At 52.6% G+C, this 26,417-nt stretch overlaps 1 protein-coding gene across 8 annotated transcripts in view; it reads left to right on the plus strand.

Moving 5' to 3' along the window:
* mcmdc2 (minichromosome maintenance domain containing 2) overlaps positions 1-26,417 on the plus strand; it is a 196,078-nt gene that overhangs the window by 93,473 nt on the left and 76,188 nt on the right. For 7 of the 8 annotated variants that reach the window (XM_038809519.1, XM_038809521.1, XM_038809520.1 and 4 more), the window contains 3 exons: positions 586-823; positions 10,584-10,789; positions 10,881-11,047. In XM_038809519.1, the coding sequence (XP_038665447.1) occupies positions 586-823; positions 10,584-10,789; positions 10,881-11,047 (611 nt within the window). Of the gene's footprint in view, positions 1-585; positions 824-10,583; positions 10,790-10,880; positions 11,048-11,884; positions 12,082-26,417 lie in introns of all 8 variants that reach the window. The other variant, XM_038809522.1, reaches the window with a different exon arrangement.

Consider the following 26,417-nt stretch of genomic DNA (forward strand, 5'->3'; position numbering starts at 1 on the left):
ATTGCGGATGAATCCCGGCCCAAATCTCTGATCCTCAATTCAGGCACTGAGGCCAGTTGTAGCATCTCAATTACAGTCCCAACTGTATCTGTACCAATAGTTCAACTAAGATCAGCTAATATGTAACTGGCCTGGGATTGAACTTTGGATCTCCTTGGTCTGTATACCTCAACTACTCACTGGATAAACTCACTGAGCCATTGTTAGTGCATTGCTATTGGTACCAGTAAAGATTTAAGAGAACTGAACAGTTTTGTTTCTAACTTTCAAACCTTTGAATTTTGGTTAGCATCAGCAGTAGTTGTCCTGTATCCTTACTGCTTACTAATATGACACAATCTCGCCACTTGATCTCATCACCAGTCTGTAAATATATATTTTTTAGTTTTGTATGAGCATTGATATATTGCCCAATTGTATACTATAGCAGTGACAAAAGCACAATATAAATACAGCATAAAAGACTAAACTAATTTGAACAGTTTCAAACTGTGCTTGAAATCAGTATAAATATCAGTATAAACACAAATTGTTGAATCTGCTTAAGTAATAAAAATAATTACTTTCTTTATTGTTCTTGAAAAGATCCGCCTTTCATCAGTGAAAACTTCAAATATCTACTGTCTATCACAGCGTCTTCACCCTGGAGATTCACAGCCATTCTGGCTGACGTTTTTGCTGCACAGATTGTTCCTCCAGGAACTTACAACATGCTCAAACTGAGCATCCTATTGAGTTTGGTTCAGACCTGCAATAAAGAAGAGCAGACTATGGAATCTTTAGACGTTTTAGTTCTTACAAGTGATCCAGTAACAGTCGACAGGTGCTATCTCATGTTACTTAACTTCCTGTATAATTTCTATAAGACAATGGAAAGAACTGTATCTACTAGATTTTAAGATCTAATTTAGAAGATAAGCAGAATATTTTTATATCTCTCCAGGATTATGAAATATTATTTTTCCATTAGGTCTGTTCTTCTGCAGATCAGTAGCAACTGATATCTGAATCCCATACTTAATACTTAATGTGTCATAATGTATGGGGGTGGGTCGCCCCCATACTTGGGGGTGGAAGGCGTACCAAGGCATTCTGGGGGTGGGGGGCTGCCATACGCTGGGGGGGTCGGGCAGGTTTGCAGTGCAGGTGAGGGGGCGTCCAGGGCCGATTTTCAGTGCAGGGAGGTTGGAGACAAGTTGCACTTGAGGGGGGTGGGGAGTGATGCCAAAGGTGGCGGCCTGATAACGGGATCCGCTGTGAATCTCTTCGTATTCCATACCATGCAAATTTATTCATGGCGTGGAACACTGAATTGCATCTTGTTTCACGACCGCAAGGGGCCGTATAACTAGTGCAATTCAACTCCGGCCGGAGAACATTGGGCAGGATTCTCTTGAAAAATTTCCAAGTGTGGTAGCGAGTGTGAATTGCCGCGAGCTTCCCGGCACTCAGCCCAACGAAACCGGCAATGCAATTCAACGTTAATTGGTCCACTTAAAGGGGCCTCACGGTCTTCTCACCACAAATAACACCTCGCCAGCTGATTCGCCAGGATCGAGCTCGCCAGCCCCCCCCTGGGCTAACAAGGTCGAACAGCATTTAAACTCCACTTGCCCAGCCAACTTGCAATAATGCAGCTCATGAGACCAGCCCCACGATTCAGGGACGCTGACCTGCGGAAACTCCTGGATGCAGTGGGGACCAGGAAGGATGTCCTGTTGTTCCCCCGGGTGTCCCAGAGGGTGAGCCACAAGGCAGCCAGTGCTGCCTGGGCTGAGGTGGCGGCAGCCGTAAGTCCCAACAGCATAACCAAGAGGACCGGCCAGCAGTGCAGGAAGATGGTTAACAACTTACACCGGGCAGCATGAGTGAGTACAGGGAGTCAAGGGAGCATCCATCCTCCCAACTCTCCTAGTGACCCCCAGCCCTACTTCCCCCTCCTCCCTAACCCCACCTTCACATGCCCTCTCCCACCACCGAACCATGCGTGTGGCTAACGATGCCCTCTCTGCGTCTCCTCAGGAAAAGCTCTCCCACAATCGACGGGAGAGGGCCTAGACCGGCGGTAGGGTGCCGGACATAATAATCCTCACCTCCGTCGAAGAGCGGGCCCTGGAGATGACTGGGGTGGCCAACAACCGCTTCTCTGTCATCCGAGGGAACCATTATAACATTGAGCAACCTCCGCACATTCACCGGCAACTGCCGCCCCTTCACAAACCCCGTCTGGTCCGCGCCTATCACCCCCAGCAAACAACCCTCTATCCGCATCGCCAGCATCTTCGATAACAGCTTTGTATCTACATTCAACAGTGAGATCAGGCGGTACGATCCACACTGCTCCGAGTCCTTGTGCTTTTTTGCAATGAACGATATCGAAGCCTGAGACAGCGTGGGAGTAGCTTCCCCCTCACCATCGAGGGGAAATTATACGTCGCCACTAGTAGAGGCCTCAGCTCCAACCCAAACTTCCTATAGAACTCAACTGGAAACCCATCTGGACCCACAGAGTGGATCCCCCCCAGATGCCAGCTGCAAGCGCACAATGCATTGAGGTGAGGGAAAGGCAGACGGCCATGAGGACACGGCATGGGTGAGGCAGGCTGCCTCAAGGGCCTCAGGTGAGTGAGGTGAGAATGGGAGATTATGAGATATGGGGAGACTGTATGGGGACATGGGATAGGGGGGGAGAGTGTGAGGCTGTGGGGGGAGGACCAGTGTGTGAGGGAGTTTCAGGGGGAGGGGGAGTTTGTGAGGGGTTGCAAGGAGGAGGGTTTGTGAGGGGATTGCGGGGAGGAGGATATGTGAGAGGGTTGTGGGTGGGAGCGTTTGTGAGGGGGTTTATGGGGATGGAGAGTTTGTGAGGGGGGAATGAGCGGGGGGAGAGTCAAGTGAGTGTTGTTTGAAATCCATGATCAGAATCACAGAATCATAGAACCTACAACTTCATTGTTAAAAGATGAATCCCATTTTAGCAGAGCTAGAACCTCATTAAAAGGTTGGATTGACTGTGCAATTGCCTGCTCTTTCAGAGAATTTATTAGCTGCCTAAAATTAAGATCAGTTTCTTTCACAATGTGTAGTGACACAATCAATCGAGCAGCCAAAAACACAGAAAAATGAAGGCGAGGCAAGAGGATGAAGCTAAGCAAAAATAAAGTTTGTCATTTTATTTTAAAAAGCTCGAAGTATTGAACAGTGCACATTTATTCAAAGGTATGTGTAAATTATCTGATGACTTGCTGATTTCTGGAGATACCACATTGTCTGCAAATGTTGAACAAATGGACTCTGAAATGACAACTACAAGATATTTCTGATTCTCTAGGAAGTAAAGGAAGAAACCTACCCTAAAGACATTGCCTTATGTACAAATATGTTTCACTGGGTATGATAGAATATTTTGTACTAAATAAACCGGAAAACATAGGCAATATGGAAAATTTGAGAAAACGTTTGAGGTTGGAGGCCAAAAGCAGGTTTGAAGTCTTCATCAGTCCTATTTTCTGAGGGTGAAAGGAAATGGGATGATGGAAGAGAAGTTGGGGGAGGGGCGCGGGGAGGTGTGACAAAATTAAGGTGAGCACAGGGCCCCACTAACTATAAATCTGCCTCTGGTCTGGGCCATAGGTACGTACATTAAGAGTGGCAATGAAGAATTGTGATCCATGGTCAAAACATTTAAAAATATGGGTGACCCTTTAAGAGATCAGAGATTTCAAAATGGCTCCGATGGTATTACCAAGGAGTAGATTTTTGCATGCTTTGAACTTTTGGTGTGACTTTTAAAATGGTGGCGAAATAACAAGAAGAGGAAGAAGCTGCAAAATGGCCACAGGCCAGGTTGTGTACTTGATGTACCGTCAATTGCCACAAGACGAGAATGGTGGAACAATCGAGGCTTTATTGAACGAGATGTTGTGCCTTCTGTAGCTGGAACCAGAATGGCTGCAGCACAGGAGAGAACACTGTTTTATGCGCCACCTTCTGGGCGGAACCAGCAGGCAGGGATTTACCATCGTACCTCTAATAAACGGGCAATGCCATAATACATATAATATACCACGAGTGGTGTTCACCACGTTCACCCCCTGTTAAAAAAGAGTCCGGCGGAGGTGGTCGAAACATTACAAATTAAGTCTGTCGGGGACCTTGACCCTTCTCCGCAATCGCCTCAGTCCTGGTGGTGATGTGGGTGCCGACTTGGTCACCTGCGACTCCGGGAGCGTGTTGTCCTCATCTTCGTTACCCCTGAGTGTGTCCAGTGGGAGGATGGATCCCGCTGGGATGGGGGCTGCGGTGCGGTTCGCTGGAAGGAGGGTGAGTGGCACAGGGGTGAATGAGGCAACCGGGGGGGCGGGGCGGCATCAGGTTGTTGGTTGGGGATCCCGCGGATGCCAGGTCCCAGAGGGAGATTGTGTCTTGGCGCCCGCCGGGGTGTGCCTCGTAGGCGTACTGCGGGTTTGCATGTAAGAGGTGGACTTTTTCAACCAAGGGGTCCGACTTATGGGTCCGCACATGCTTCTGGAGGAGGACAGGTCCAGGAACTGTCAGCCATGTTGGGAGCGAGACCCCGGAGGTGGACTTCCTGGGGAAGGCAAACACACGTTTGTGAGGGGTCTCATTAGTCGCGGTGCAGAGGAGCGATCGGATGGAGTGGAGCGCGTCGGGGAGGACCTCCTGCCAGCGGGAAACCGTGAGATTTTTAGACCGTAGAGCCAGCAGGACGGCCTTCCAGACCGTCCCGTTCTCCCTCTCCACGTGCCTGTTTCCCCAGGGGTTGTAGCTGGTCGTCCTGCTCGAGGCGATGCCCTTGCTGAGCAGGAACTGACGCAACTAATCGCTCATGAAAGAGGTTCCCCGATCGCTGTGGATATAGGTGGGGAAACCGAACAGAGTGAAGATGCTGTGCAGGGCTTTGGTTCCCGTGGCAGAAGTCATATCGGGGCATGGGATGGCGAAAGGGAACCGGGAGTACTCGTCAATCATAGAACAGTACAGCACAGAACAGGCCCTTCGGCCCTCGATGTTGTGCCGAGTAATGATCACCCTACTCATGTTAACGTATCCACCCTATACCAGTAACCCAACAACCCCTCCCAATTAACCTTATTCTTTAGGACACTAAGGGAAATTTAGCATAGCCAATCCACCTAACCCGCACATCTTTGGACTGTGGGAGGAAACCGGAGCACCCGGAGGAAACCCACGCACACACGGGGAGGACGTGCAGACTCCGCACAGACAGTGACCCAGCCGGGAATCGAACCTGGGACCCTGGAGCTGTGAAGCATTTATGCTAACCACCATGCTACCGTGCTGCCCTAATCATGTTAGGGAAGTACGCGTTGCGGTCAGTGGAGGGGAGGGACGCTTTGAGCTCCATGCTGAGGTGCTCAAAGGGGTGGGAGGCCTTCACCAGGTGCGCTCTATCTGGCCAGTAGAAGTGCGGCTTGCACTCTGCGCAGACTTGGCAGTCTCTGTTGATGGTCCTGACTTCCTCAATGGAGTAGGGCAGGTTGCGGGCCTTGATAAAATGGAAGAACCGGGTGACCCCCGGGTGGCAGAGGTCATAGTGGAGAGCCCAGAATCGGTCCACTTCTGCGCTGGCACATGTACTGTGGGATAGGGCATCAGGGAGCTCGTTGAGCATCCCCGGGCGATACAAGATCCCATAATTATAGGTCGAGAGCTCGATCCTCCACTTCAAGATCTTGTCATTTTTGATCTTGCCCCGCTGTGTATTATTAAACATAAAGGCAACCGACCGTTGGTCAGTGAAGAGACTGAATCTCCTGCCGGCCTGGTAATGCCTCCAATGTTGCATAGCTTCCACAATGGCTTGGGACTCCTTTTCGACAGAGGGGTTCTGAATTTCGGAGGCATCGAGGGTGCGGGAAAAGAAGGTCACGGGCCTGCCCGCCTGGCTGAGGGTGGCGACTAGAGCTATGTCCGATGCATCGCTCTCCACCTGAAAGGGGAGGGACTCGTCGACCGCGTGCATCGTGGCCTTGGTGATGTCCGCCTTGATGCGGTTGAAGGCCTGGTGGGCCTCAGCCGTCAAGGGAAAACGTGGACTGAATGAGTGGGCAGGCCTTGTCCGCATAAGTAGGGACCCACTGGACGTAATAGGAGAAAAACTCCAGGCATCGTTTCAGGGCCTTGGGGCAGCAGGGGAGAGGGAGTTCCAGGAGGGGGCGCATGCGGTCGGGGTCGGGCCCCAGGACTCCATTTTCAATTACGTAGCCAAGGATGGCTGAGCGCTTGGTGTGGATCACGCATTTCTCCTTGTTGTATGAGGTTAGGGAGTTTGGCAGTATGGAGGAATTTTAGGAGGTTTGCGTCGTGCTCCTGCTGATCATGGCCACAGATGGTGATGTTATTTAGGTACGGGAAGGTGGCCTGCAGTCCATACCGGTCAACCATCCGGTCCATCGCTCACTTGAAGACCAAGACCCCCATTGGTGACGCCGAAGGGAACCCTAAGGAAGTGATAGAAGTGGCCATCTGCTTCGAACGCAGTGTATTGGCGGTCCTCCGGGCGGATGGGGAGCTGGTGATAGGCGGACTTCAAGTCTACTGTTGAAAAGACTCGATACTGCGTAATCTGATTGATCATATCAGATATAAGTGGGAGGGGGTACACATCGAGCTGCGTGTACCGATTGATGGTCTGACTGTAGTCAATGACCATCCTGTGCTTCTCCCCAGTCTTCACTCCCACTACTTGAGCTCTCCAGGGGCTGTTGCTGGCCTCAATGACCCCTCCCGCAGAAGCCATTGGACCTCTGACTGATGAAGGTCCTGTCCTGGGCACTGTACCGTCTGTTTCTAGTGATGACGGGTTTGCAGTCCGGGGTGAGGTTCGCAAACGGGGAAGGTGGATCGGCCTTAAGGGTCATGAGGCCACAGACGGTGAGGGGGGGTGTAGGGGTCCGCCAAGTTTTAAAGTCAGGCTTTGGAGATGGCACTGAAAATCCAGACCGAGTAACAGGGCAGCGCAGAGGTGGGGGTGGACATAGAGCCGGAAGTTGCTGAACTCTACGCCTTGGACGGTGAGGGTTGCAATACAGTACTCCCGGATTTCAACGGAATGGGATCCAGAGGCCAGGGAGATTTTCTGGGTGACGGGGTGTCCCGGGAGGGAGCAGTGCCGTACCGTAGTGGGATGGATGAAGCTCTCTGTGCTCCCGGAGTCAAAGAGGCAGGTCGTCTCGTGCCCGTTGATCTTGATCGTCGTGGTTGCGGGGCCGGGACTGATCCAGGGTGATAGAGGTGAGCTGTGGAAGATGCTGGGAGATCCCGGGCTGGTCAGCGGTGGCGGAGGTAGCGGTAGGCGATGAACGGCCAGACGAACAAGAGTCCTGAGGCGTGGTCCAAAATGACGCCCATGGGGCGCACAGGGCGGGTGGCATCAAAGATGGCAGCGCCCACTGGCCGCACGTGGTTTGCAGTGATGAAGGTGGCAGCGCCCACGGGCCGCACGTGGTTTGCAGTGATGAAGATGGCAGCGCCCACGGGCCGCACGTGGCTTGCGAAGGGGAAGATAGCGGCGCCCCTGGGTCGCACGTGGGGTGTGTAGAAATGCCGGGCCTGGAAACAGCGGCGCCCGACCGGGCCTGGCAAACAGAAACAAAGTGTCCTTTCTTCCCATACCCGTTGCAGGTCGCGCTCCACACTGGGCAGCGCTGCCTGGGGTGTTTGTTTTGTCCTCAAAAATAACACTTGGGTCCCCCCAGAGTTGGCTAGCTGCTGCGCGGCGCAGGCTTGCGGTGAGCTGGATTCGGCAGTTGGTGGGGCCCACGATGCCCACGAGGGTGCCGCGCGGTCGGGGGCATAGGACTGAACGTTACGGGAGGCCACTTCTAAAAAATTACCGAGCTGCCTAGTCCCCGCAAGATCGAGCGTACCCCCTTCCAGTAGTCACTGTCGGACGTACGCAGACTTTATGCCCGTGTCGTACGCGTCTCTAATTAAAAGTTCGGTGTGCTAGACTGCCGAAACTGCCTGGCAGTCACAGTTCCTACCTAGGATGTGCAGGGCACCCAGGAAATTGTCCAGAGTCTCCCTGGGGAGTTGCTGTCTTATGTCCAGGAGGTGCCAGGCGTACATGTGATTCACCGGTCGAACGTAATGTCCCTTCAGGAGCGTCATCGCTTCGGAGCAGGTGGGCGCATCCCGGATGAGGGGGAAAATGCCAGTGCTCACCTATGAATAGAGGACTTGGAGCATCTGCGAGTCCGAGGTTCTTCCGCGGCTGCTCTGAGGTAGCCTTCGAAGCAGGCTAGCCAGTAGTCGAAGGTGGACGTAGCGTTGGCTGCTTGAGGGCTCAGTTGCAGGTGATCAGGTTTGATGCGCAGATCCATTGTTTAAAAAATCTTGTTCAATAAATTGATGTACCGTCAATTACCACAAGACGAGAATGGTGGAACAATCGAGGCTTTATTGAACGAGATGTTGTGCCTCCTGTAGCTGGAACCAGAATGGCTGCAGCACAGGAGAGCACACATTTTTATACGCTGCCTGCTGGGCGGAACCAGCAGGCAGGATTTTACCATTGTACCTCTAATATATGGGCAGTGCCGTAATACATATAATATACCACTAATGGTGTTCACCACAGTACTGTGGGTCTGTTGAATGGCGACGTGCTGCCACGGGTCAAGTCTAGGTTGGGAGTGTAGCGGTCTTGCTGGCTGGGAGGCCGGACATTTTGCAAGGTACTTGGCTTTTCATTTAAATGGGGGTTTCTGCATCTTCAATGTTTATTTTTCTTTAGTCGTGCTCCGGAGCCAGGGGCCACATGGAGGGGCCGCTGAGTTATTGGTTGGGCTTGTAACAACTGTGCAACTGAGTTTCCTGCCTGATTGATTTATAAAGAAATAGTTCACAGGAGTGGCTCCCCTGGAACTTTGAAAAGGTTGTATCTCACCCTTCAGGCTGCTAGCTCTGCTTTGTTGAAGCTGCTTTCACAGGGATTCTGTGGTGATTTTAGCTTGAGCTTAACTTCTGTCTTTTTTTCTGTTGCCTGGATCTTCTGTTTCTGGAGCTTTTCAGGTGAGTTTCCTCAGCTTCTTGAGTGAGGGTTTCCTGAGCAGAAATGTGTTTCTGGTGTCCTTTTCTTGAACTATGTACATGTTTACAGTAGAGGATTCAGGTATGAAGAGGACTCCATGACATGCCTTTACATATTGTTACCTAGCTCTATACTGCCAAAGCTTTAGGTCATGTGCCTTCTTACATCACTGGTGGATGGTGCTGTATTCAGTCCCAGGCTAACCCTTGTTGACTCTTCTACTACATCCTCCAGTTAGTTGTTTAATTATCTACCACTATGAACAATTTGATGTGGCTCTACCCACAGTTTCATTCTCACACATTTATCATTTGAGGAGCTGACCCGATCTGCTTTATACAATGTCTTTATGTTAGGCCATGTTTTCATTTTCATTTGACAACTTTTAAGCAGATGTGGAGGCTGGACAAATGTTTATATACCCAGGATGACCAAAAGCCTGTTGTGCACTGAAGCTATAGATGCGGCTAGTATGATAGGGTTGGGGTCGCATGAGGAGTTGGGGGGGGTGCTCCTGGTTGGGGGGGGGGGGATGGGGTGCGTTGGTGTCCTGTTCCCCCAATGGTCCCAAAGGATCATCCATAAGGCAACCAATGCAGCCTGGGACAAGGTGGCGGCAGCTGTGAGCTCGGGGAGTGTGACCAGGAGGACGGGCTGAAAAAAGGTCAACAACCTACACTGGGCAGCACAAGTGAGTAGACACCAACGCACCCCATCCCCCCCCCCCTCCCCCAGGAGCACCCCCCCCCCCAAACTTCCCATGCGACCCCAACCATATCAAACTCGCCGCATCTATAGCTTCAATGCACAACAGACCCCTCAAATGTCTGGGAGAAGCAGGAAAACTGATATGTTGCAAATTCTGAAGTCCTTGAAGAAGGTTGTGAGCAACCCTTCATAGGCAATTAGGCAAGCCCCTGCTCCTTTCTTTATTATCTAGGAATAATATCCAGGAAATACCTTCTATATCAAATGATAATCTTGGTATGCATAAATCCATCTGATGCAGTCCATCTGGTAGCGAATCAATCTTTTTTTTAAATTTAGAGTACCCAATTCATTTTCTACAATTCAGGGGCAATTTAGCATGGCCAATCCACCTACCCTGCACATCTTTAGGTTGTGGTGGCTAAACCCACGCAAACACGGGGAGAATGTGCAAACTCCACACAGACATTGACCCAGAGCCGGGATCGACCTCGGTGTCATGAGGCAGCAAAGCTAACCACTGAGCTGCCGTGCTGCCCCCATGAATCAATCTTGACTCCTGGCATCCCACACTGCAGTTTGATCAGCCTGTGAGAAAAGTAAACCTAGGCTCACTGCCTTCTTCACTTTCTACTGGTAACATTCAATTCTACCTAAACTCATAACAACAATCTTTCCATTTTTGTATGATACCCATGCCTTTTGCAATCTTCATTATGAGAATCAAATTCCCTCTTAAATTTCGCTGTAGATTTTTATCTGGGCCTGTTTTCCTAAAGATTTCTGTATTTTTCCACAGGCTGTTAACATATAGCCTGAGCCTTGTGCCTTGCGGAGTACGACATTTACCATCATATGAGATTTTTGCTACAGTCTCCAAAGATGAACATGGAACTGGTACTGCCAAAGTTCAAGCTGGCTCTGCCTTACTGGCCAAGGGAGGTATCTGCTATATAGGAGAACTTTATTCTCACAAAAGAGACAAACTTAAATTACTTCAGACAGGTATGGTGCATACCTCACTACCATGTGCACTAAATAGTTCACGTTTTATAGAACTTTGCATTGAAAATGTCTTCCACTTCATATGTATTAGTTTTAGAAACCAGGAGTACCACAGTGTTTATTTCTGGAAAAAAGTTTGGAGAAGATGTTGATCAGCAAATGTCCTTTCCAATTCAATGCAACTTTTGGGCTTTGGCTGATGCTGATACGCACCTGAAGAAAGCCATACAACGGGAAGATGCTGTAATTGGTTCAGTGGTAAGACAAAATGATGTAATACTACCTAGCCAGGTAAATTCTTATCATCCCCTTCAAGGATGGCATAGTATTGCAGTTCAATCTCTCTGTGATTTATTTCTTTTAAAATTTGATCCTTATTAAATGTTAGTTGAGATTAGTAAATATCTCTTTAGTTGAAGAATTATTCACTGACACATGCATACACACATAAAATTTCCAGAAAATTTCTAATGTAAGTGTGGTCGCAAGCGGGAATTGCCACAAGCTTCCCGGGGCTTGGCCCAGGGAGGCTGGTAAGGCAATTCAACATTAATTGGTCCACTTAATGAGCCTCACGGGCTTCTCGCAGCAAATGAAGGCTGGGCAGCTGATTTTCCGGGACCGCCCTCGCCAGCCCCCCGCTAACAAGGTCGAGCAACACTTAAGCAGCACTTGCCCAGCCAGCTCACAACAATGGTGCCAAGGAGACTAGCCCCAAGATTCGCGGACACAGATCTGGGGAGGCTGCTAGATGCTATGGAGGCCAGGAGGGATGTCCTGTTCCCCCAAGGGTCCTGGAGGATGAGCCATAGGGCAACCAATGCAACCTGGGACAAGGTAGCGGCAGCTGTGAGCTCGGGGAGTGTGACCAGGGGGACTGGCTTTCAGTGCTGAAAAAAGGTCAACAGCCTATACTGGGCAGCAGAAGTGAATAGACACCAACGCACCCCATCCCCCCCCTCCCCAACTCCCCATGCGACCCCAACCCTCACTCCACCCCCTTCCCCCTTCAAGCCCCCCACCCCAACCCTCCCTTTTCACACACACCCCTCCCACCACAGTGTGTCTAAAGTTGCCCTCTCTGTGTCTCCTCAGGAAAAGCTCTCCCATAATCGTCGGGAGAGGGCCCAAACTGGTGAAGGAGTGCCAGACTTAAGAGTCCATGCCTCCTTCGAGGAGCATGCCCTGGAGGTGACTGGGATGGCCGAGGACAAATTGGTCACCCACACAGAGGCTGGCGGAAACCGCAGAAGTGAGGAACCACCGGGCTCCATCCAGAGGACCTATCAGAAGTGAGTTGTTATTGTCTTACTGACTGACTGACCCACTCCTCCCACTGACCACATGTCCATTCTCCCGCAGGTCCCCCAGTCGATGGCATCTGCCATCTCGGGTGGCTCCTTCTCCTAGCTCACACGAGACCACCTCAGAGGAGAGCTCTGAGGATGTAACCATTATAGCCACGACACAGATGTCACCCCATCCTCCACATGGGCAAAATCTGGTGAGCACCACACTGCTGACGATGTACATCAGGTGGAGGCAGGAACCCCTAGCCGGGACAGAAGTCAGAGGACTGCTGGATCCCAGGACCCAGCAGGATCCCAGTCTGATGCTGAGCCTGTGGTATAGAGGTATCGGAACTGTGAGCAGCTGAGATATTCAGGGGGTGATGTCAATAGCACTCTAGCAGCTAGTAGCCCGGCGAAGGATTCTTCTTCAGTGGAAGGATGCGAGGCCCCCAAGCGTGGAGGCCTGGGTCAACGATATGGCGTGGTTTATTAAATTGGAGAGGGTGAAATTTGCCCTAAGGGGGTCAGTGCAGGGGTTTTTCAGGAGATGGCAACCATTCCTAGATCTCCTGGCAGAACGGTAAAAACAAAAGGTCAGCAACAGCAGCAACCTGGCCGGGGGGGGGGGGGGGGGGGGGGGGGTGTTGTCTCTTTGTTTTTGTTTTGGGTTGAATATCTGTTTTTTGCCAACGACGGGCGTTAATTTATTGTTTCTCTTTTGTATGTACGGCGGGGGGGGGGGGTTCTGTTTTTTTTTGTTCTTAGAATTTTCTGTTATTGTTTTCTTTTTTGTGAAAATGTGAAAATTTGAATTAAAATTATTTTTTTAAAAACAGCACTCCAGCAGGTCCATACCGTGTGGAGGAATCCCAGAGGCTACGGGCGCAGGAGAGGTCACCGGCAATGCCTGGCACCGAGACCAACACTGCTCGGGTGGCGATCTCAGCGTAAAGCGTGGTGCACGATGTCGACACCATGAGTGAAGGTGTCCAAGATCTCGGCAGAATGTCCGACACGCTGGGGATGTGACCCAGTGCCAAGCTGACCTTGATGAGGTTCTGCGGAGCATGTCCCGCTCAGATGGGAATGGCCGAGGCGCTGCGGAGGTTGTCCCAGTCGTAGGTGGGCATTGCCGAGGCGCAGCAGAACATGGCCCAGTCACTGAGGAGCATCGCCGAGGGTGTCAACACGATGGTGCAGACCATGGGGAACCGCAAGGGCTGGCAGAGCCAGATGATGCATGGGCAGCCTGGGCTCAAACCAGCTGCCCCTTCATTCGATGTGAATCCCAGGGCCCTATGGGCTTTGACCGGGAGGAGGAGGCGTTGGATGCCAACCCAGATCTGTCCTATGGAGTGGCGACGGTGGCCACCAGCTACCCCGGGTTCCACCCCTCTGATGAGGACAAAGTCAGCACATGGGACAGGGTGGCACTACTGAGCATGTGCCGCCGACAAGTGAGCCGAGGCCTTCTGACCACAGAGCCCCAGAGGACACCTGCCAGGGACATCAATGGTCACGGGAAGAGGTCAGCAGCTGGCCGCCTCCACCTCTGATGCGCATCCTGGGGAAACACCTAGATGTAGTGGTAGGGCTAGGAGGGCCAAGCACGTTAAGGATCACTGAGGGCACTGCGGTGGGGTGGGGGGTAGGGAGAGGGTTGGGGGGCCACACCATCGGGAGAGTAGAGAATTGTAAAACATATTAAACACCTTTGTGCATTCCCCATGTCTGCGTGGGTTTGGTCCCCACAACCCAAAGATGTGCAGTTGAGGTGGATTGGCCACGCTAAATTGCCCCTTAATTGGAAAAGAGTAATTGGGTACTCTAAATTTATTTTTAAAAATACCTTTGTGCACAAACATTATGCCGCCTCTATCACTTTCTTCCGCCATCTGGCCTCCAATCCCTTGGCCCATCTCTCCAGGCATCTCCCTCTCCTCGTGGCACCCACCCACCCTCCGGCTATGGACATGTCCCCGGAGCTGTGTCCAACCCTTGGGTGTTCTGATGTTGGCTACTGTGTGTGTGGTGTTGCCTCCCCCAGTGTTCCAGCACAGTGTCTAGGCATCAAGATGTGATTGGGATGCTGAGCAATGACTCCCACATGCTACATGGCCCACCCACCCACGAGATCCACTTGGAGTGTGCTCACTTAACCACGATTGCCAATTCCCTATTAGTAATAGCCTTCAGTGGTATGGCCAGAGATCTCGGCTGTCAGTAGAGGTTATGGGTGGTAGGAGCAGACGGACATGGGCAAGGAATGCCCTGGAAATGGGTAAATGATTCTGGGAGGGCCCTCAACAGGGTGCGATCCATCTCCCATGCCACTACCCTCGCCCCCTCCACTCCCTCCCAGAACAAGGATAGAGTCTCCCTTGTCCTCACATTTCATCCCACCAGCCTCCGTATGCAAAGCATAATCCTCCGCCATTTTTGCCAACTCCAGCGTGATGCCACCACCAAACACATCTTCCCTTCACTCCCTCTGTCAGCATTCCGCAGAGACCGTTCCCTCCGAGACAATCTAGTCCACTCCTCCACCATACCCAGTACCTCTCCCATCACCCATGGCACCTTCCCATGCAATCGCAGATGGTGTAACACCTGCCCCTTTACCTCTTCCATGCTTAACATTCCAGGCCCAAAACACTCATTCCAGGTTAAGCAGCGTTTGACTTGCACCTCTTTCAATCTGGTCTACTGCATTCGCTGCTCCCAATGTTGTCTCCTCTATATCGGAGAGACCAAACGCAGACTGGGTGATCACTTTGCTGAGCATCTTCGGTCTGTGCGCATTCAGGATCCTGACCTTCCTGTTGCTTGCCATTTTAACAAAAGACCCTGCTCCCATGCCCACATGTCTGTTCTTGGCCTGCTGCAATGTTCCAGTGAAGCGCAATGCAAACTGGAGGAACAACATCTCATCTTCCGGTTAGGCACGCTACAGCCTTCCGGCCTGAACATCGAATTCAACAACTTCAGATGATCAGCCCCACCTCGACCCATTTGTTTTCATTTCATTTTAACTGCCTTTTACCATTTCTTTCTTTCCTGCACCTTTCCTGCACCTCTCTCCTCTTTGCTTCCCCCTTCCCCTCCCTCCACACCTACAGTTCATCCTCTGATGTTAGTTTCCCTGCTGTTTGACCTTTCACATCTTTTGTCCTGTCTGGGGACTGCCATTAACACTCTTTCCCCTTGGTTTCTGTGGCCATTAGCACCAAGTTTCCCTGGGTTTCTGTGGCTATGACTCATCTTTCATTCTCACTCCACAGTATAAATATTTCCCACTCTCTCTGTCTGTTAGCTTTGACAAAGAGTCATCGAACTCGAAACGTTAGCTCTTTTCTCTCCCTTGCCAGACTTTTCCCATTTTCCTTTTCGAAATGATTCTGGGGTTGGTATGGTGGTGCTGTGAGCGGTTGTCCCCCAGAGCCTCCCCTCCCACCCACCTATGGCGGCTCACCCCTGCAGAAGGTCCCCCACCGAGCACTGGGGTAGCAATCCCACCACCCCCGGGCTCTTTGCCTGTGAGCAAAGATGGCTACACACCTCCTCATCTTCCTACAGGAGCCCTTCTGCCAGGTTTACGTTTTTCAAAAGGAATACTAATCGGCGCCACCGTGAGCACTTCCTGGGGAGGTCACTGAATGATGGGAGGCCGTTGGATATGGGGTGGCTCTCGTTAATTGTATGGAAATTGGGTTTAAGTGTGATAATTGGTTTATCGCCACGCTACGGTGAGATCCCGATTTCGCCTACGGGAGCAGGCCGGTTGCATCACCAACCGTTTGGTGCTTGGAGCGGTTCTCATTTTGGCCTCTCCCGCTATTATCTGCCGTGTTTTGCTTGAGCAAGAACGTAACGAGGCCTAAGAATTGTGCCTGAAGTTACTTCCTTTCTATTATACATTTTTCTGAAACCTAAAAATAGGAAGTAATCTCCCAGGCTTCTGCCAGTAGTCCATTTTTAATACTGTTGGAATATTTTAAAGTAGCAAAGGCTGATTTACTGAGGGACATTTTAATGTAAAAAATGGGTGGATTTGGGGCATATGTAAAGTAAAATCATTTTACATCTCAAACCTGACCCCAACCCACCCACTTCTGGTTTTAGCTGAGATGGGTCAAGGGATCAGATAACTGATACTCTCTTATGTGACGAACAATTGAAAAAGTCTTTTACAAAAGTGGCCTACTTCCATTTAACAGATTTTTAAAAAAATGTATTACTCATTTCAGCTCGGTTTCCATGAAATCCCAGCAAGTAAAAGGAAAATAGGGCTGAATGCGTGAGGTTTTCGAAAAGTGCATTTATAGTACTGCTTGTGGGTCCAGAGGAGAAGGAACATTTTCTCCAGACCCAACAAGCTTATGTCCTTATTTCTCTCTGACCAATTAAAAAATAATAAAATTTCAAGTACACAATTCATTTATTTCAATTAAGGGGCAATTTAGCGTGGCCAATTCAACTACCCTGCACATAATTTTGGGTTGTTGGGGTGAGACCCACGCAGACATGGGGAGAATGTGCAAACTCCACACGGAAAGTTTCCCAGGGCCGGGATTCGAACCTGGGACCTCGGCGCAATGAGGCTGCATAGCTAACCACTACACCACCGTGCTGCCCTCCCTCTGACCAATTGACCCTCCTCCACCAACCCACTGCAATCACTGATCCCACCCTTAACTCTACAATCTCCAACTCCCCTGATCACCCACACGTCTACCTTTACCCCTGTGACCATGATCTCTCCTTCCCTCCTCTCTGCACTCCAGCTGTGGTCCAGTTCTGCAGACTTTCATAGATAACGGGAAGCCAGCTTGTCAATACTTGCCCATCTTGGAATCATCAGGAACTGTCAGGTTCCAATTTTCACCTGCTCTCCTGCAGAGGCACAAAAAGGTATAAAATCATTTTTACACACGTTGATGGATCCCAAATGATGTCATTACCATCAGACTTCAGTTGTTATGGTAACCAGAGTGGTAAATGGCAGTGAATATCCTGCTGGATCAGTCCAGCAATGAAGAAAATCAGGCCAAAGGGACTAAGTTAAAAACATGTTTTTCTTTTCTTGTGAGGCCAGGAGAAGCATTTGATAAGTTTCCGCATAAGAGACTATGAGCAAGAATGAAAGGTCACCAAATTTGAGGTAACCTTATGGTATGGGTTGTAAATTGGCTGAGAGATAAGAGGTAGACAGTAATGATAATGGATGTCACATTCATTTTTTAAAAATGTATTTTATTCCAAACTTATTCAAACAGTTACAAAACATAAACAATCTGGGGAACATGCTCCCCATCTCACAATTTTACAGTTTGTTCAGTTTTTTTCCCCATTTTCACCCCACACCTTGCCTCAAAGCCCTCCGCTGAATTCCTCAGTTCATATTTAACCTTTTCCAGATGGAGAAAGCCATATAAGTCCAACACGATCCTTCGCCGGGCAACCAGAGAGGCGAAGGCCACGACATCGGCCTTCCTCCCCTCCATCAGCTCCGGCTTCTCCGATATCCCGAATATCATCACCATAGGGTCCGGCCCGACCGCCTCCCCCACAATCTTTGTTAGTGTCATGAACACTCCAGCTCAGTATCTCTCCAGCTTCTCACAGCCCCAGAACATATATGCATGGTTTGCTGGTCCCCGCCCACACTTCTCATACTCGTCTGCCACTCCCTGGAAGAATCCACTCATTCTCCCCGAGTCATATTCACCACCCTATGAACCACCTTCAATTATATCAGGCTCATCCTCATACATGAAGAGATCATGTTTACCCTATGTAGCGCCTCACTCCACACTCCCCAATTTATCTCCCCTCCCAGCTCCCCCTCCCACTTCTCCTGATTCTCACGACCTGCTCACCCCCCTGTTCTCCCAGCCATCCATATATGTTTCTGATCCTACCCTCCACTTCCATGCCCGGGAGCAGCAGCTGCTCCAGTAGGACATACTTCAGTAACTTGGGGAACTCTATCTAGACCTTCCATGCAAAGTCCCTCACCTGTTAATATCTAAACTTGCTTCCTCACAGGAACTCCACCATCTCCTTCAGTTCCTCTATACTAGCAAACCTCTCTTCCAGGTACAGATCCCTCACCCTCACCAGCCCCACTTCTCTCCACTTCCTATACATCCGTCTGTACCCTCTGGCTCAAATCCGTGGTTTTCGCACAACACCGTTAACACCGACATCCCCTCTATCCTAAAATGCCTCCTCAGCTGGTTCCACAACTTTACTGTGGATTGCACCACCGGGCTCTCCGTATATCTCCTTGGCGCCAGTGGCAACACTGTCATCACCATATCCCTCAGGCTGGACCCCCTACTGGATTCTTCCTACATCCTAATCCATTCTGCCCCCTCTCCTTCCCACCACCACCTCACCTTCTCCACATTCGCCGCCCAATAATAATGCAACAAGTTTGGCAATGCCAACCCCCCTTCTGCCACTGTAACAGTGTCCTCTTTCCCTTTGGCACCTTCCCCGCCCACACAAACTCTGAAATAATTGTACCCATCTTTCGGAAAAATGCCTTTGGTGCAAAAATCGGAAGTGTCTGGAATATGAATAAGAACCTTGTCAGGATGTTCATCACTTGGACCCTCCCTGCCAGAGTCAGATGCAGCACGTCCCGCCTCTTAAGATCCTCCCTAACCTCCTCCACCAGCTTTGTTAAATTCCATTTATGCAGCATAGCCCACTCTCCCGTTACCTCGATCCCCAGGTGTCTGAACCTGTCTCAAGCTACCTTGAATGGCAGCCACCCTCGGTTGGCTCTCTGACCCCACTCATTCATCAGGAACACTTCGCTTTTCCCTATGTTCAACTTGCATCCTGAGAATGCCCCAAACCTCTCTAATAGGCCCATAATCCTCTCCAAGCTCTCCAGCGGGTCCGACACGTACAGTAACAGGTCATGTGCATGTTGCGACACCTGATGCTCCCTACGCCCCCTCGTAATCCCTTGACACTCTGCCACCCCCTGAGGGCCATTCCCAGGGCTGTATTGCTAGCGCGAACAGCAGCGGCGACAAGAGGTTCCCCTGATTTGTTCCCATGTGTAACCCAAAACTTTGTGAGCTCATATCATTGGTCTGTACGCTCACCACCGGCGCCACATGTAACAGGTGCACCCACGCTACAAACTTTGGTCCAAACCCGAACCTTCCCAGGACCCCGAATAGGTACCACCACTCTTCCCGGTCACGTGCCTTTTTCGCATCCATGGACAGCACTACCTCCAGTACTCGTCCTCTCGACGGGGTCATAATCACATTTAACAGTCGCCTTATATTACTGGAGAGTTGCCTGCCCTTTAAGGAACCTGTTTGGTCCTCTGCAACCACCCCCAGGCCCCAACTTCCATCCTCCCCACCATCACCTTGGGCAGCACTTTTACATCCGCATTTAATAGCGGTATAGGCCTGTACCACCCACATTCTAATGGTCCTTCCCCTTCTATGGTATAAATGTGATCATTGCCTGCATCATTGTCTCCGGCAGCTCCCCCTTCTCCAGCGCTTCATTAAACGCCCCCAATAGATGCGGTGCCAGTTCCATCGTGAACTCCTTATAAAATTCTGCTGGGTAACCATCCGGCCTCGGGACCTTTCCCGACTTCATACCCCTTGTACCGTCCAATACCTCCCTCAGCCCCAAAAGCTCCCCTAGCACCTACCTCTTCTCTTCCTCCAGCTGCGGGAACCCCAGCCCATCCAAAAACCACCCATGTCCCCTTCCTCACTCCCTGGGTCCGTCCTGTACAGTTCTTTATAGTATTCCCTAAAGGTATCGTTTCTCTTCCCCAGCTCCAACGCCACCTTCCCGTCTCTGCCCGTATCCTCAATATTCCCCGGACGTGGCTTGCCTCCGTAACTGGTGTGCCAACATTCGACTTGCCTTCTCCCTGTACTCATACGCACCCACCTTGCCCAATGCAGCTGACCCACCACCCTCTCTTTCATCAACCTATCGAATTGCCCCTGTAACGTTTCCTTCTCGCCAATCCATCCGTGGTGGGTGCCCTTGAATAATCGCTGTCCACCTTGACTATCTCGTCCAATAAGCACTCGTACTCCTCCATCCTTTTCCTAACGTCACATGCCTTAAACGCGATAATCTTCCCTCAGACCACCGCCTTCAGTGCCTCCCAAAATGTGGCTGCCGGCACCTTCCCATTCTGGTTCAACTCCACATAATCTTTAATCACCAACTGCACCTTATCACAAAATCCTCTGTCTGCCAATTAACCCGAATCAAACCTCCATCCCGGCCTCTACTACCGACCCTAATCTAAGCCAAACCTCCATCTAGTGGGGCGTATGATCCAAAATTACTATCCCCGCGTACTCTGCCCCCTCCACTCCTAGCAACACCTCGTGGCTCCCCCCCCCCCCCCCCCCCCTCCCTCCCCACCCCCCCCACCCCGGGCCCCTCACTTCCTTTGCACTCACAAACCCCATCTTCTTACTTATCAAGATGGCCACCCCACGACTGCGAGTCAAACCCCAAGTGAAATACCTGACCCACCCATCCCTTTCTCAACCTAACCTGGTCCTTCACGCAGAGGTGCGTCTCTTGCAGAAAGACCAGCCCCACCTTCGAACTCCTGAGGTGCGCAAAGAACCAAGATCTTTTCACCAGTATTTGAGCCCTCTCATGGTCCACGATATAAGCCTTACCAGAGACTTACATTTTCATTTCTCTCTAGTGTCCGCCATCGCCCCTTCTAATTTCACGCTGTACCGGGTCAATCCAAGATGGCCCCGTCTGCACCCCTGACCACACTTCTTCTCCAACCCTGCCACGTCGCATCTCCCGCCCTTCCCTCCCCCCTCCTCCCACCCCCTCCCTCCTCAGCCATCTCCCGCGACGTTCTCCTCCACCTGACTTCCTTTCAGCGGCATTACCTGCTACCGTGGAAACTACAAAGGCTCCTCCAAATAACCCCTCCCCCAACTCTTTGTTCTATGTAGAACGCCCCCCGTGGACCTCCCGTTCCTCCACACAAACACATCCCAAACCACAGGTCGCCTCCTCCGAGGAAAAAAAGAAAAAACACCATCACAGGCAGCAGGACAGGGAGGACAGCTGCCCCCTTACAAACTTTTCAACCCTGCTACCCATTGTTGACAAAACAAGAAAAGAAAAACCCTCCACCTGGGAGGAAAAGAAGGAAAAATATCCTCCATCCCCCACTCTACCCGTTCCTTTGTACTCCAAAGTGCTGGCACCTCTGTCTCCCAATAAGTTCAGTTCTCCCCCAGTTTGTGCTCTTTAATAGAATAGTGTGGTGAACGTATGCTATTACAATTCACCACTGCACTGTGTTGTATGATGTTGATGCCCTTGTGGGCTCCGCCTTGGCTCTGCCCCCTCAGGGGTGGTATATAAACCTGTAAGCCTGTTGGCGGCACTCAGTACAGAGCAGTCGCAGGCAGGCACAGATCTAGTGTATTAAAACCACTGTTCCCTTCTACTCTTCGTCTCATGTGAATTGATGGTCGCATCAATTTAATATGCTAAGATATCGCAATGGAAGCTGCCCTCAAACCTGACCGACTGGAACTCGACCCACAGGCAGCCAAAGCCAAGGGGATCTTTTTGCACTGGCTCCGCTGCTTTGAGGCCTACCTCGCCACCTCCTCCCCGCCTGCCGTCACCGAGGAACAGAAGCTGAGTTTCCTCCACGTCCAGGTGAACCACAGAATCTCCATACTAATCGAGGAAGCGACCATGTACGCAGACGTGGTCGCGATCCTGAAGAGACATTCCGTGAGGCTGGTAAAACGAAGTGTTCGCGCAGCATCTCCTCACCACACGTCGCCAACACCCCGGGGAATCACTGGAGGAATACCTACGCAACCTGAGGGCACTCGTTCGAAACTACAATTACAAGGACGTCACAGCCTCGCAGCATATGGAACTCGCCATCCGGGACACCTATGTAGCTGGAGTCCGGTCCTACTATGTCAGACAGTGCCTGCTCGAAAAGGGCGCCGTCGACCGAGAAGAGATGGTAAAACTATCCACCTCCTTAGAAGTAGCGTTCCAGAGCTTAAATGCTTTCCCCTCTGACCACACGATTACCTCGTGGACACCCAACCAGCGGGTGTCACAGGCCTGTGCCGCGTGGCTGCCCCCCCCCCCCCCCAACCCAGGATGGCGCTGTGATGATATGATCTGCATACTCGTCTGCCATTGGGCCAGAACGTCGGCTTACCATTGGCCCTGGTCGGTCATGTGCCTCTCGACCGATTGGCCGAGAGGCTGAGTTAACCACGCCTCTATCAACGAGGTATAAATGCTCAGAAGCCTGACGATCGGCCTTTTCCACTGTAGACGATCGCCAGGCTGTGTTCTAGTTAATTAAAGCCTGACATTGGTAAATCACTCGCCTCGCGTGCAATTGATGGTGCATCAATTTAATTAACTACAACTTTGAAGATGGAGTTCCGCATCAAGCCCGAATGCCTCCGCATCAGCCCGCAAACTCTGAACTCTACAGAACTCTTTAAGCTCTGGCTGACTTGCCTCGAAGGGTTCCTGGCATCTACAACCACCCCCCCCACCGGGGCACAGAAGCTGCACGTCCTCCACTCCAGCGTGGGTATTGCCGCTTACTCAATAATCGAAGACGAAACAGACTATGATGAAGCTATACGGAAGCTAAAAGGACAATTCCTCAAACCCATCAACAGGGTATTCGCTCGACATCTGCTGGCCACCAGAAAGCAGGTCCCCGGTGAGTCTCTAGACCAATACGCCCGGGCCCTCTGTGCCCTGGGGAGAGGTTGCGCCTGTGAAGCGGTGTCCGCTACAGAGCACATGGAGCTACTCGTCAGAGACGCTTACGTGGCTGGGATGCTGTCCCCCGTGATCCGCCAGCGGATGCTGGAAAGAGACGAACTCAGTTTAACGGAGACACTGACTCTCTCCGCCTCCCTGGAGGTCGCAGATCAAAGCGCGCGCACCTATGACCCTGGCCAGGCCGCCTCCTGGCACGCTTCCCACCAGCTACCCACCGCTCCCGGCCTCCCTCAGGCTTGTGCCGCGGGGCGCCCCGATAAATCCGCGGGGCCCCGCTGCTACTTTTGTGGGTACGCTAAGCACCCTCGCTCGCGCTGCCCAGCCCGCTCCGCCCTCTGTAAGAGCTGCGGGAAGAAGGGCCACTACTCCACGGTCTGCCAGGCCAAAACGCTGGCTGCAGCGCTTCTGGAAGCTGCACAGCACTCTCCCCCCCTCCCCCAGGCCTCTGCAAACGGCCTGTGTGCCTCCCTCTCTCCCCCAGGGCCGCCCCAGCTGCTACCGACTCGCGCCCCGCCGGCCGACATGCGCACCTCCCCGGCCCCTCCAGGCCTCTGCCTGCCCGCCGCGCACGTTTCTCCCCCCCGCCCCCGGGCCCCGGCGCCCGACCGGCTCGCCTCTCCGGGCCTCCCTGGTCCCTGCCTGCCCGCAGCGGCCCTGCTTCCCTCGCTCCCGGACCCCGGCTCCCCCCACCCCCGGGCCCCGGCGCCCGACCGGCTCGCCTCTCCGGGCCCCCCGGTCCCTGCCTGCCCGCAGCGCGACTCGGCTCCCCCCCGCCCCCGGCCCCCCGCACCCGGCCCGCGCGCCTTACCTCCGCCCACAGCTGATGCACCTAGCCGGCGTCCTGGAGCCGGCTTCCGCATCCCCACAGCTGATGCACCTAGCCGGCGTCCTGGAGCCGGCTTCCGCATCCCCACAGCTGATGCACCTAGCCGGCGTCCTGGAGCCGGCTTGTGCATCCCCGCAGCTGATGCACCTAGCCGGCGTCCTGGAGCCGGCTTCCGCATCCCCACAGCTGATGCACCTAGCCGGCGTCCTGGAGCCGGCTTGTGCATCCCCGCAGCTGATGCCGGTCACTCACCTCTTGGAGCCGGCCTGCGCGCCTCTCCGCTCACAGCGCCGGGAACGCTAGCTCCGCCTCCAGCGGCCACGAGGGCTTCCTGGGCGCCGCCATCTTGGGGTGCCGACCCCACGTGCGGGTCCTGGGCGCCGCCATCTTGGGGCCCCGACCCCACGTGCGGGTCCTGGGCGCCGCCATCTTGGGGAACAGACCTCACCTGGGGATCCTGGCCACCGGCTTCCACATCTGCCACGCAAGGTCCCTCCAGCATGGAATCGGACAGCGACGACGGATTTTCTCCACGGCTCGCGGCCGTTCACCCCACATATGGATCCTGGCCACCGACTTCCACATCTGCCACGCAAGGTCCCTCCAGCATGGAATCGGACAGCGACGACGGATTTTCTCCACGGCTCGCGGCCGTTCAACTCGACCAGTCTCATCCACGCACGCTCGCCAAAACGACTACGCTGATCCACCTCAACGGCCACAAGACGGACTGCCTGCTGGACTCCGGGAGCACGGAAAGCTTCGTTCACCCTGACACGGTAAGACGCTGCGCGCTCCCTGTCCATCCCGTAACACGCAAAATCGGTTTAGCCTCAGGTTCGCACTCCGTCCACATCACCGGGTGCTGCATCGCGGACCTCACGGTCCAAGGGAAGGTTTTTAAAAATTATAAATTCCTTGTCCTCCCTGACCTTTGCGCACCGGCACTCCTAGGACTGGACTTCCAGTGCAACCTGCAGAGCTTGACTTTTCAATTCGGCGGCCCTATACCCCCCCTCACTGTCTGCAGCCTCGCGTCCCTCAAAGTAGACCCTCCCTCCCTGTTTGCTAACCTCACCCCCGATTGCAAACCCGTCGCCACACGGAGCAGACGGTACAGCGCCCAGGACCGATCCTTCATCAGGTCCGAGGTCCAGAGGTTGCTGACGGAAGGGGTCATCGAGGCCAGCAACAGTCCCTGGCGAGCCCAAGTGCTGGTGGTCCGGACGGGGGAGAAAAACCGGATGGTCATCGATTATAGCCAAACCATCAATCGGTTTACGCAACTGGACGCGTATCCTCTCCCCCGTATCTCTACCATGGTGAACGAGATCGCGAGATACAAGGTCTTCTCAACTGTGGACCTTAAGTCCGCTTACCACCAGCTCCCCATCCGCGCGAGTGACCGACTGTACACCGCGTTCGAGGCTGACGGGCGCCTCTACCACTTCCTTAGGGTTCCGTTTGGCGTCACGAATGGGGTCTCGGTCTTCCAAAGGGAGATGGACCGAATGGTCGACAAGTACGGATTACAGGCTACCTTCCCGTACCTTGATAATGTCACCATCTGCGGCCACGACCAGCAGGACCATGACGCCAACCTCCAGAAATTCCTCCAAACCGCAAAACTCCTTAACCTCACGTACAATAAGGATAAATGCGTGTTTAGCACCGACCGCCTAGCCATCCTCGGCTACGTAGTGCGTAACGGAGTGATAGGCCCCGACCCCGAACGCATGCGCCCCCTGATGGAACTCCCTCTCCCAAATACCCCCAAATCCCTCAAACGCTGCCTAGGGTTCTTCGCATACTACGCCCAATGGGTTCCCAACTACGCGGACAAGGCCCGTCCCCTCATGCAAACCACGACCTTCCCGCCGTCGACGGAGGCCTGCCAGGCCTTTAGCCGCATCAAAGCGGACATCGCAAAGGCCACGATGCGTGCCATCGATGAGGCCCTCCCCTTCCAGGTCGAGAGCGATGCTTCAGAAGTAGCTCTGGCGGCCACCCTGAACCAAGCGGGCAGACCCGTGGCCTTCTTCTCCAGAACTCTCCAGGCTTCCGAACTCCGCCACCCATCTGTGGAAAAGGAAGCCCAGGCCATAGTCGAAGCCGTGCGACATTGGAGGCACTATTTGGCCGGCAGGAGGTTTACCCTCCTCACAGACCAACGGTCAGTAGCCTTCATGTTTGATAATGCACAAAGGGGCAAGATCAAAAATGACAAGATTTTACGGTGGCGGATCGAGTTGTCCACGTACAACTATGATATCTTGTATCGTCCTGGGAAGCTCAATGAGCCTCCTGATGCCCTGTCCCGCGGTACCTGCGCCAGCACGCAGATAGACCGCCTCCGCTCCCTCCACGCAGACCTCTGCCATCCAGGGGTGACCCGCCTACACCACTTCATTAAGGCCCGCAACCTGCCCTACTCTATCGAGGAAGTCAGGACAGTAACCCGTGACTGCCACATCTGCGCCGAGTGCAAACCGCACTTCTACCGCCCCGAGCGCGCACACCTGATCAAAGCATCCCGCCCCTTTGAACGTCTCAGCATTGACTTCAAGGGGCCCCTTCCCTCTAACAACCGCAACATTTACTTCCTGGCGGTTATCGACGAACACTCCCGCTTCCCCTTTGCCATTCCCTGTCCCGACATGACCACATCGACCGTCATTAAGGC

Source organism: Scyliorhinus canicula, chromosome 10, assembly GCF_902713615.1.
Source record: "Scyliorhinus canicula chromosome 10, sScyCan1.1, whole genome shotgun sequence".
Classification (NCBI taxonomy): Eukaryota; Metazoa; Chordata; class Chondrichthyes; order Carcharhiniformes; family Scyliorhinidae; genus Scyliorhinus; species Scyliorhinus canicula.